Genomic DNA, 11,779 nt, shown 5'->3' with positions numbered 1-11,779 from the left:
TAATGTCGCTGATAAGGAAGTTTCAGAAATTTCTTCGCTGAAATCTTTCGATTCTGCAGTCCATTTTCCATACTTATTTTGGTGTTCAAGTTTCGAGATTGTACCAGTTCATTGTTCTCACTTCTCAGTTATCATACTCTTCGTGGTTCAAGAAACGTGTGATTATCCTGCCCTGAAGTTTTTTTACGACAGAATATTGAAAACCTCTTGTCTTCAACAGTCTTGATTTAAAAAAAACGGCACCTTTTATAAATTTAATGCATTACAAAATTACTTGTTTGTGTTCCGTTTTAGAATATCTTCTTACAGGTTTGTTATTTTTATGTTCCCTAAAAACTTTCATCATAGTTGCCAATTTATCGTGATCATAGATAATCACCGAAGGATCGGCGTCTTGAACGTTTCATAACTTTCACCCAACAGTCTTCAGTGATTTTAAAATATTCAACATAAATTTAGATCCTTTCCTTCCCAATATTCTTGTTGCATGGACTTTCTTTCATATTAATTCAGGACTACACTGGAAGAAGCAAGAGCTAGAGACGCCCCTTGATTGACTGACTATCAGTCTAAGAGTAAACCTCTAAGTGAAGAATAGACATGGTATAGAGGTGTAATATCCAGTTTCAATGATTGTCTCCAAAATTTGATACATGCTAGGTGTGAGGTAATAAACATAAATACGCTTAATGTTGGCTGAAACACCAAAGATCTTTGTTTTGTCTTGTTTTTCACATTTATCCGGGCACTGTTTCAGACTCGAATCATTGTGTTGCCTGACACGTCAGGAAGTAATGGGTTCTGGGTATCATTGGCTAGATTGTAGTGATGTCGTTAATATCACCAAGAGCAAACATGCGCTGGAAGGAGTGGATACCTCTGATTACACAACAGGTAATATACCTTTTTTATTTTATATACAACCACACTTAATTTTAGTCTGCAGTTTTGCTGCAGTTTATTGCCTCAGAACCAAACTAACCTGTTGATTAGTAGCTAAGTATTTTTGCAGATTTAAAAATGGGACTAATGAACTAGGTATCAGGGTCAAATTGTGTGCTTGACTCCATTTTCTATTTCTTTTTCAAAAAGTGCACGCTCTCTTCATTTTGTTTTTACAAGTTGAAATTTAGAACGCATATAATTTACATTCTACCTCATTTCGCACCACATTTGCTGAATAGCATCGGTATGTGGGCATTTTGTCTCTTTGCAATAATCCTATCTTCCCTATTAATACCCTTGCGGTCTACCTACTTCACAAGTTGTCATTGTTCCTTCTCCCTATCGTGAATACAAGGATAGAACTTCTATGTTTGATTATTTTTAATAGGTAGATTTTTCAAGCATAAGAAGTTTTCAAATTTTTTTGGCCCATAATAACTTATTCAATATTTTTGATCTTTCAGCAACGATTACGAAACCTGATCCAAGTCATCGCATATAATATTAACCAAGATATAAGTGCAGAGGAAAAACGGAAAAAAGGGAAGCGCTATTATTACACGCTACACCTTACCACCATGTCATCCCCGTTTTACACCAGTGAGAAATTGACTAGTGAGAACCCAAAATGGTCAGAATTTGAAATAACAAATCCCGCTCATGGAACTGCCACAGGTACATTTATCATTCTTAACCCTCGACTTAAGCAAGCAATCTAAAATAGATGAAAAGTACCTATTTTTGTCCTTTGAATATCTCCTTTTTTCAAGAGCGTCTTTCAGAAAAGTGAAGCCTAAATTCTATCTTGGAATAAATCGAGCGACGCAGGCAAAAGAGTCGTTTTATACCTATTTGATCTGCGAACAAAAACGGTTTTTATATTTTTCCTCAATTGTGTGATGTAAATAATTTGGGAAAATTAAGTATTCAACAGCGTCATGAAAAATTTTATACATTTAATGCCCTACAGTATCACCATCTTTGAATTTTTAGGTGAAGAAAATAGTAAGATTCTGCTCTAATGTTAAAAGAGCGCCAAAATTTTAAGGCTTTGCTGTGCTCTTATAAGATGAGTTCGCTTCACTAGGTATATTTAGCACAGCGATGAATTAAGTACTAACTCCTCAAGCTGAATATTATCACAGGTTTGACCTCTCATTATCAGTGCTTTTTATTCATTTATTTATTTATTTTTAAGAGGAATCAGCAGTTCCTATCCTCACCATGTAAAATGTACTGATGCTAAAGTACCTGCTTTTTTCTTTGGTTTTACTGTAAGGATTTTCAAAAAAAAATTTTGTTAGATTCCTTTGACTCTTACCCAGCGCCAAAAAAAAAAAAAATTTCAGCTTCCCATTTCAAAAAAATCTCTGTTGATATCCTAAATGAAAGCCAATACTGTCCAACTGCAAAATATTACACCTTGATTTATGAAGTCTTAGTGCAGGTAATCTGGGTCAAATTAAGTCAGGAGTCAGGTATAACATTTTTTTAAATCAATGAAATCAATCAAAACGTTCAGTCAGGTTTTGTTTACCTAATTTTTTTGGTTTCTCGCTCTATTTTTTATGTTTTTTCCTTCCTCTTTTTTTATTTTTTTGAGATTTTCTTTGTACTATCATACTGGATATTGTTTTTTCATCACTTTTAATAATGAAAAAATGCATGCAGGTATCGTGATTCGTGTATGGCAAAACTACAACAATGAAGATACAGAGGTCACTGTCTGGGGAGTATGTTTTAGCGGCCTTGTTTACATAGGATCTCAACTATCTCGCAACAATCCAGCAGTATTTTCCACCAATACAATCGTGTTTTACATGCATGGTGGTTACTTCACAGACCCTCAATGCTTCAAAGGCAAATCGCCTTTGGTCGTGCGGCTAACCTCAGTTAATTTGCCCACCAAGGATGTTAAAACAAGCTGTACTGTTTCATTAATGTCCAAGTAAGTTTTCAACTTTCTGAGATTGTGTTCTCAATGTTTGAAATCATTCACATTCATTTGGTTCTACGAGAGGTATTGTTTGCCTCAAACACTCACAGTTTGAGAATATTTGAATTTAAGACCTCCCTCAGTCTGGTTGAAAAAATGTTCTCTTGCGACAAACTTTCTATTCACATATGCAGGAGAATCTCTGCTCCTGCACGAACATCCTACTGGTAAAAGACCTTTACCCCATATAAATGTCAAAAAGAATCAATATCCTATCCTTTTTCCGGGGTATAATACCTCAAGTTCACGGTAAAAGATTTTCATTTAATGCAAGAAAAATGATTACTCAAGTAGACTATTTTCAAAGTATTCCTTATATTTGGCCCAAAAGTCTGAAACATGCATTTAAAAATTTATGTACCTACCTTTCAGTTTTTAATAAAGGTAAAAATAATCAAGCATGTATAACTTATGCAAATCTGAAGATAGTGGCTTAGGTTGGAAAATATTAATGCTCATACTATTCCATACCCTATGTATTTTTCTGATATCAAGTTTTATTCTCCAGCATATACAAAAAATCTTAAAAACAGTTGCAGTGTATAGAAGTATTTCAATTTCTGTTTTCAGAATCCATGAAGTTCAGCAAGAGATAAAGAAACAAACTGAAGTTGCTGAAAATTTACGCAAACAAATCCTGATGGGTGGTCCGCAGCTTTCAGGAACAGAAGTGCGGGAACCTAGTAGAACTTTACGAAAATTACTTAATCAGTCAGAACCTCAAAGGCCTCAGCAGCATGAAATACTCGCTGTCAAGAAGGATATTGAGCTTGTCAAGTTTCGGGTTCAACTGTTAAGTCAGGAGAAGTCACGGAAGTTGGCTGAACTCCGACGATTATCACAAAGGAAAAATACTCTGTATGAGTCAAATCAAGATAAAGGTACAGTTTCATTACCTAATATTTTGGTCACTTTACTCTTCATTGTAATAAATTGAGACTCCTCTCTTCAGGTGACTGTCAATTGTAGAAAATAAATCTAATTATTTCAATCTTCCTTTCTCTCTCGCTGTCTTTTTGCACCCGGAAAGAATGTTTACCTTGATTTTAAAGGTTTTCATATTGTGAATTCAATTTAGATATTCTACTCTGACGTCTCTTTTCAACTAACTTATGATTCAAAGTTGCTTCTGCTTCAGAAATAGAATAAAACTTTAAACCTTGGTAAAAGTAACCGTAACGCTTAGAATTCACTTTTTTCAGTAGTTGAAAGCTACATAAAAATAGTGACAGAGTAAGAGGCACTAAAATTTGTTTTAGTTAGTCGTATCTTGGAACCTCAAGTAATATTTAGTCATTCTTGCTGAATTTGTTTAAAATATTCACTTTTGACTGATGACTCCATGAGGGGAATTCTTAATACATATTTGAATCAGTTTGTGCAATTTTTCTTTAGGCTAACTTTTGTTTTTTGTTTGTTGCTGGCAGGCTGTGAATTGATGGAAAAGTATAGAGAATTAAAACGTGATATTGAGTGCACACGGCAGTGGCATAAACAGTGTGTTGAAACGCAAGATGCGCTTGCTCAAGCATCATCGCAACTTTCTTTTCGCAGAAAAAGGCTCATTAATGAGCTAAGTTACATCTACCCAATAACAGAGGTATTACTAATTTCTTATAAATTTCGTTTTCTTCAAATTTTTTCCCACTTAATGAGCTTGAAGAGAATAAGTGGTACGGTGGCTACAGTTGGAAAAAAATTTGGAAAAATATGTTTTTAAAAATCCTTGGACCCCTAAGGACAAACAAGGTACCATCTAGTAAGTTTCAGGAGAAGGTGACTATACTAATTTTTCCTGGAATGGCGGATAAGTGCCACCACTTTTTGACAAACAGATCTGGCTGACACAATGCAGTAGCTCCGAAAGTCATGAATGAAGTTTAAGTATGCATGAGTATGAAATAAAAGTTTGTGTCAATTCCTAAAAGAATGTTGATCCAAAGTCCAATGATTTATGCACCAGTTTAAAATTGCATAATCAGCGGTATCTCTCAAGTCCATTAATCCACATTGCACATTAAGAGAGCAAAAGAGGTATGTAAAAAATCATGTATCATAGTATTATCTAACGTTAACATATAAAATTAATGCAGTTTGTTAAGTTTTAGTTTTAAGCCACGTAGATAGATACAAGAAACACTTGTAGTAGTTACGATATATTTAAATAAAATTTCTTTAAAAAAAAAAAAAAAAAAAAAAAAAAAAAAAAAAAAAAAAAAAATCATGTTATTTTGTGCTCCTATTATTGATTGAAGTTACTTCATATCCTACTTATAAAACTTGGTCAGTAAATTCAGTTTGTGATCATAGAATAAACTTGTGCAGCATCAGTCAAGAAAAATTCCCTAACTGAAGCTGCAGGAGCAGTGAAGAGACTTTATAAGTGTTTATTTTGTATCAAGACCATTTTTGCAAGAAGCTGGCTTCCGGTACTCTGACTGGAGAGTGCGTGGTTCTTTCTCTTCTAAGCTACGCAAAATAGATCGGGAACACTTTTAAAATTAGGGAGCAATTGCTGGGAAATAGCATAGTGTACCAGCTTTACTTTTATACTTAAAGTAAAATTTCCTTTCTTACAGATGTCAGAGGGAAAATATGCCATTTGTGGGATCCACCTTCCTAACTCGGAGGATTTTGGTGGACATGATGAAACACAAATTGCTGCTGCCTTAGGTTATGTTGCTCACCTAGTCCAAATGATAGCTTACTTTCTACATGTTCCTCCTCGATATCCCATCATCCATTTTGGTTCAAGAAGTAAAATCATGGATCATATTAATGCCAGTATGCCTGATAAAGATAGGCAGTAAGTATATACTGTTCATTTGTTTTTTGAAAATTTATTTGGGCAAGCTTAAGAATACAAGAAGGAGCTTTTAAATTTCTGCTTTGAAATGAAAGCTTTAAAAGTTGGGGGGGGGGGGGGTTATAAGAGTTTAAATCAAAAGTGGTGAGCAGGAGTGCAAGAAATCTGTAGCGCAAAAATTGGGGCTAAATTTTAAAAAGAAGAATGCAGAAAATACAAGCTGCAGGTAAATTGCGATCCTGAAACTCAAGTGCTGTAGAACTTTATTTATGAGCCTGCAAATTTTCAGCTGATTTTGAGGCAGAGATTGCAAATGAAAGCAAGTGAGGGACAGAGAATACCACATGGTTGCTGTAATGATAAATTGGTTTTCGACGCATTCTCGCTTTCTCTGGTGCTTTTAATCCTGCTGCAAAATTTCATTTCATCTGCAACATTTTTTTTTGGAGGGCGGAAACCTTTTTTTTTAAGTGGCTGTGCTTCAATCTAATCTGAGATTTTTTTTCTTTTCAATCCAAAAATATAGGTTTCCGCTATTTTCTCGAGGCAAAGATAAACTTCAGTTCAACTACGGGGTTTATTTATTGAACAAGAATATAGCCCAGTTACGATGGTACTGTGGCATATCTACCAATGATCTTCGAACAACCTTGCCAAACTTAGCATCACTTTTACAAGCCAAACTTGGAAGCTTTGTGTAAGTACATATAACATATCTGTGTTTAATCCATTTTTTTTCTCATTATCAATCCTTTTTTCCACACCAAGTGAGGTTCTGATCGCGAAAAGAGCTCTTCTGAGGATCAGTGTCTCAGATTTTCTCTCTGCATGTTTATTCTCAAGAAGAAGAAAATTACTTATAGAGAAATAGAAATTCAGCTGAATATTCTTCATAGTTCAGCAACACCATGAGCACCAATCTCAAGTTTGGAGATCAAATAGTTTCTTCACAAAAGAAAATATTGTTAGAGACTCCGAGACACTGTTATAAAAATGGTCTCTTCTTGTCTCCAAGTCCTCAATTGCTGTCTCATTCCTGCAATTTTTTTTCTAATATACAAGGGTGTTAATAAAACTAAATTGATTTGGGTACATACCTTTCAGAAAGCTTTTAATAATTATTCGAACCTCCCTTTTTTCATTTTACTTGCCTAATGTTTTATTCGTATATACGTTGGAGATTGGAATAGTGAAAATAATGAAAAATGAATATACGAAAATTGTCATACAGTGTCATCTCTCTACCGCAAAGTAAAATAGACATGTTAATTGAATAAGTGGATTCATTTTGGCTGTACGGTATTTTTTTGTTGGTTTTACTAATTTTTTAAATCATGTCATTCCATCATCCCCGAAAGGACTACAGTTTGCTTGGTTAAAAATGTGCCCTTTAGATTCGACTTAGAGTTTTAACAAAAACCCAGTCCCATCTTTCTTTTTTTAATATCTTTTAAGATTTCATGTGCCAGCTCAGAGGACAGGTTCCACACCTGTTTCCTGAATCTGTTACTTAATGAAGGCATGCTCCATGGGGATGGCTAAGGAACAGAACCACCTATCCTCAAACTGACAATTTTGCAGGACAAAGAAGAAATTTTGCTGTTATTGCAATTTTGTGGTTGGATTCGCAATTTTCCTTTATACATTTCAGCATCTTTACAGCAATTCCGTATGGAATTGGAAAAAACTAAGAACATTAGCTTGAGTATTTAATACTGAAGAATGCGGCAAAGTCACTAACTCATTTTCGCCAAAATTGTCAGTTAGGTGGTATTGCTTTATAGCCCTCGATTACTACCTGAGGCCACCTGGTATAACAGTGGAATTTGACATGGTCTCCCGCCCCCCTCCACAAACCCTCACCCATTTTCGGGGAAAAAAATTAAGGCGGACAACAGGATTAGAATAATTTCCTCTCCTTATTCGTTGAACTTGGTACTAATATTAACTTTGTTTCTCATTTCAGTCCCTCATTTGACTTACACAAGCGCTCGTTTTCCCGACCACCAACAGAAGTCTCCTCATCCTTCAGTCCAAATCGTCAAATTTCACCACAGTTTAGTTTGAATACAGGCTCATCTCTGAGCTACTCTCTAGATAAAGGCCTGGACAGATGGGAAGGAAGTGGCAGTTTAAGTTACATCAGTTCATCTTTCCAGTCCTCGTCGTATGAAGACTCAATTCGAAACACAGTACCACAAATGTTTTTACAATGGCAAGGAGGGCAAGTCCAGTCAAACAACGGAACTGATCAACACTCAAGTTTACCATTAATTCGGGACGAAGTTGACCCCTCTGAATCCAATCTAAGAGTCAGTTTTCCCAGCGTATCAAATTTATATCGTAGTTTACCAACAGTGCCCCATGAGGGCACCATTGATGTGACTTCACAAAATAGAGACTCCAATTTAAGTTTAAGTGTGAAAAATAGTGATACTTCTTCAGAAAGAGCTGAAGTTACTGTAGACGAAATTTCAAAATCTAGTACTCATCTGAAGAATTCAGAAGATGCCTTGAAAATTTCTGAAGAACCAAAATGTGGTGAGTCTGAAGTATTAAGCGAAACAAAAATTAGCAACGGCAGTGAAATTTTTGAACCCTCTGTTTCTAAAAATTTAGAGGAGGTAACCAATTTAAACCTGGTGACATCAGAAGACTTAATGAAAGCAAGCAATAATGAAAGTATTGAAAGTCCTTTGAAGTTCATTAATAAGATACAAGAAGTGAATTGTAGCAGCGTATGTAATGATTCAGAAACAAGGGCGGAAAGTCCAATAGAGATAGCAGAAATTGCAGATTGCTCATTGCAAGAAAATCCATCCTTGGAAACAACACACGCAAATCACTTATCAACGAGATGTGGAGAGTCTTAGCTTTCAATTTCTTTAACTGCTGATTCTATTTCTTCAAGACTCTCCACTTGGAATTCATAAGACTTGAGGTGTTCAATTTCTAAAGTCTGTGAGGTATTATTTTTTTTATTCTTGAATAACTGATATTAATCAAATAAATATCATGATAAAATGGGGAAAGGACTGCCTTCAAAGAAATGTATTGCTGCAAGCAAACCTGTCTCCCCTCCCCCCAGGAAATGTTAGCCTCAGTTTTCAGTGTTGCAAATTTCCCATTATTTGCAATTTTTTAAATGGAAACTAATCCATGTACCATATAATATTTAAGCTGCTATTCAGTGCTTTGAGGCGTTCTGCAACTCCCAATTGCCTTCAAAACCTATCCTCCCACCAATCCATGTCATTTTTTGATTGACCTCCTCTTTTATTTTTTCTAATTTTTTTTTTCTTTTATTTTTTTGTGTGTCAAAAGCTCTGTGAGTGGTTTGTGACGTCTTGGAAAATTTTTGATTATGTTTTTGAATTTTCAAGATCCCTAAAATCCTGTAATTTTTGGAAATCGCTCAAGTATTCTTGAAAGTTTTACTGATAAAGTTATTCCCCAAAGATTATTATCAATGTAATTTGAACTTATCTCAAAAATTCATAGAACCAATAAGTCTGTCCACCAAAAGGTGTTCTATCCCCTTGAGTATTTCAGTCAAACTGCACATCAAAATTTTTTGATGATGGAATCAAAGGAATGCAACTTACAAAATACTTCAGACTCACAGAGAGTTATCCCTTTTGAATGAACAAGTCATCACCCTCCAATAATTCTGTCCCAAAGCGAAAGCAGTATTTTTAACTCAATAGTGCAATGGTATTAATACTTCTTATTTGTCTTTACTTGAAAATATGAAGCACTCTCTGTCAAGCAGCCTCTTTTATGCTCTTCGAAACAGCCTTTTAACCCTCCGAAAAGATCGTAAGTTAGAGCTAAAGCATAACTGGCTCACATAAATTTGATCCCTCTCCTCTAAAAAATTCTTGACTCCTCAGCAAGACCACTTTCAAATTGAGTAACTGATTTGGGAAGTTTTATCTTGCCGTTAAAACTATTTTGATAAAAACTGTTCCTTTGAAGCAACTCTTGTTTTAAAATTAAATCTTTTTGAGGTGTCAATTAATTTTCTTTTACTGAATGATATCATCCTCTCGCAGTACTTGTTTGAAGGGGATGAAACTCTGTCTTATTGATGCTTAGTAAATCCCAATTTATACATGTCTAAGTCTCTACTGGAGAAACAAGTTATTGTTACGTTCCTCCTCTAAGAAAAAATACTCATCGCTAGATAATAGTAATCCTCATTTATTATTTACTTTTGCAGTATATCTCAACCGGCATTTTCTCAACTTTGAATAGTTAAACATTTCAACTGTGGTAAAAATTACTATTTCATAGAATTTTTTTTGTTTTCATGTTCAATTGCATATTAAGAGCTATTTAATTATTCAGTGAGGTTATTTGGTTGAAAGCATTCAGTGGCTATCTAATTCATTTTTATTCATATCTTGATTAATGCCTATTCTTGTTGTACAGTTATTTCAAATTAAGAAAACTCGGCACACCTAGGAGAAGCGCTCTATAAAACATCCTTGAGATTTTTTTTCACTCCTGCTTATCCTGCACTCACATTTTGATCCTGACTTTTTGGCTGTCTTAACACATCCAGCAATTCAAATTAATGCTGCGGAGAAAATCTCACATTGGTGATCATAATATAGCTTTCTCAGGAAAAGTAGGCCTAATTTTTGTCAACATTAATTTGCAACTATCAGCCACAAGGTGTCCACACAGCTTGGATACTTGGAAAATTGAGAATAGCGAGGATAAAATGATTATCCCTTTTTGAAAAAACGAAAAAGAAATCATTCTGACTTCCCCCATTTTCTAGAATTCCAAGCTATTTGGGCACTCTAGCTAACAGTTAAAGGGATACATACGCAAAAATTTAACCAAAATTATAATTGAACATAATAACTAGTGTAGACATTTTTCACCAAGTCAGACTTCCTTGATCATGAAGCCCGAATGAAACCCTTATCTTTCTCCTGAAATATTGAGCTAGCCTCATCTCTAGTGAGCTTCTATGCACAGAGCTGAAATACTGATATTAAATTTTATAAAAAATCAAGTAGGCACTGAGGACAGGCCACAAAATTAAAGTATGTTCTAAAAGTACTTCTGCTGGGAGAAAGTTATAGCCAAAAACCAATTATTACCTTCCTCCCTTTATTTAACTCTTCAATAAAGTTAATTTCACTCATCTATGTTATCTAATTTGTGTAGAGGAAATTAATATAATTTTTTTTTTTTTTTTGCAACATTGATACCAAAATGCTTTCATACTTTATGATGCCTCTTCTAAATGGGAGAACTTGCCCTGAACTTTGGCGGAAACATTCCCGAACCGAGTAAGATCAGTGAGACACACTAGTTTTGGTCAATATTAAATTGGTTTGGCAAAACAAGAAATGATGTTAACCTTTGACTGAATATAATTTTGTCAAAGTGGCCTGGCAGAAGTTAGCCCATAGATGAAGGATGAGCTTAAAAATTCATTGAGAAGTCGTTACATTTTTTACGTTTCTAGATAATGATCCAACAGGATTGTTCACCTAAATCCATTTGACTGTGAATTCTGAGTGGTTTTATACCACCGTAGTTTTGTGGCAATACTTTTTTATATAGAAGATGAAAAAATAAACATTCCTCGTTAGTTGTTAAAGCCGTTGTCTTTTCTCTTATTTCCAATAGATCCCAAGAACGTGTACAAACGCTTCAGAAAGCACGATACAGAACAAGTTTAATATTCCACTGATTTTTGAAGATACGCTCATTCAAAGCAGAAAGTACCAGATAGTTAAAAGCACATGGAATGCATAGAAAATTATTAAAACACAGTAGAAACTCTGGAAAAAAAGCTCAAGAAAGACCATTTTAAAGCCTCAAGTGCTGGATGATGCAACCAGGGCTGATGATGAAGTGCAAACCAGGGTTTGCGAGTGGAGGGGAGCAGAGGAGAGGAATCAGCCAAATACTGTCCTCATCAAGCGTAAAGCCTCATCTTTGAGGTTTAAGGGAAATCCTTAACGGCGCGCCAACGAGCCAATGAGGTATTGGTGCAATACCTCGTC

General features: G+C 34.9%; 1 protein-coding gene across 1 annotated transcript; it reads left to right on the top strand.

Annotated features, from left to right (window-relative positions):
- The first annotated feature begins 4 nt into the window (after positions 1-4).
- Positions 5-11,370, top strand: Uvrag (UV-resistance associated gene). The gene is made up of 9 exons (XM_019058399.2): positions 5-309; positions 758-894; positions 1,410-1,620; positions 2,617-2,893; positions 3,512-3,822; positions 4,369-4,541; positions 5,521-5,747; positions 6,274-6,444; positions 7,714-11,370. Exons 2-9 carry the CDS (start codon positions 829-831, stop codon positions 8,618-8,620), a joined length of 2,343 nt encoding a protein of 780 aa, XP_018913944.2. The 5' UTR covers positions 5-309; positions 758-828; the 3' UTR covers positions 8,621-11,370.
- Positions 11,371-11,779: the final 409 nt, after the last annotated feature.

The sequence above is a fragment of the Bemisia tabaci genome, chromosome 7 (genome assembly GCF_918797505.1).
Source record: "Bemisia tabaci chromosome 7, PGI_BMITA_v3".
NCBI classification, from domain to species: domain Eukaryota; kingdom Metazoa; phylum Arthropoda; class Insecta; order Hemiptera; family Aleyrodidae; genus Bemisia; species Bemisia tabaci.
This window is presented reverse-complemented; position numbering and strand designations above follow the sequence as displayed.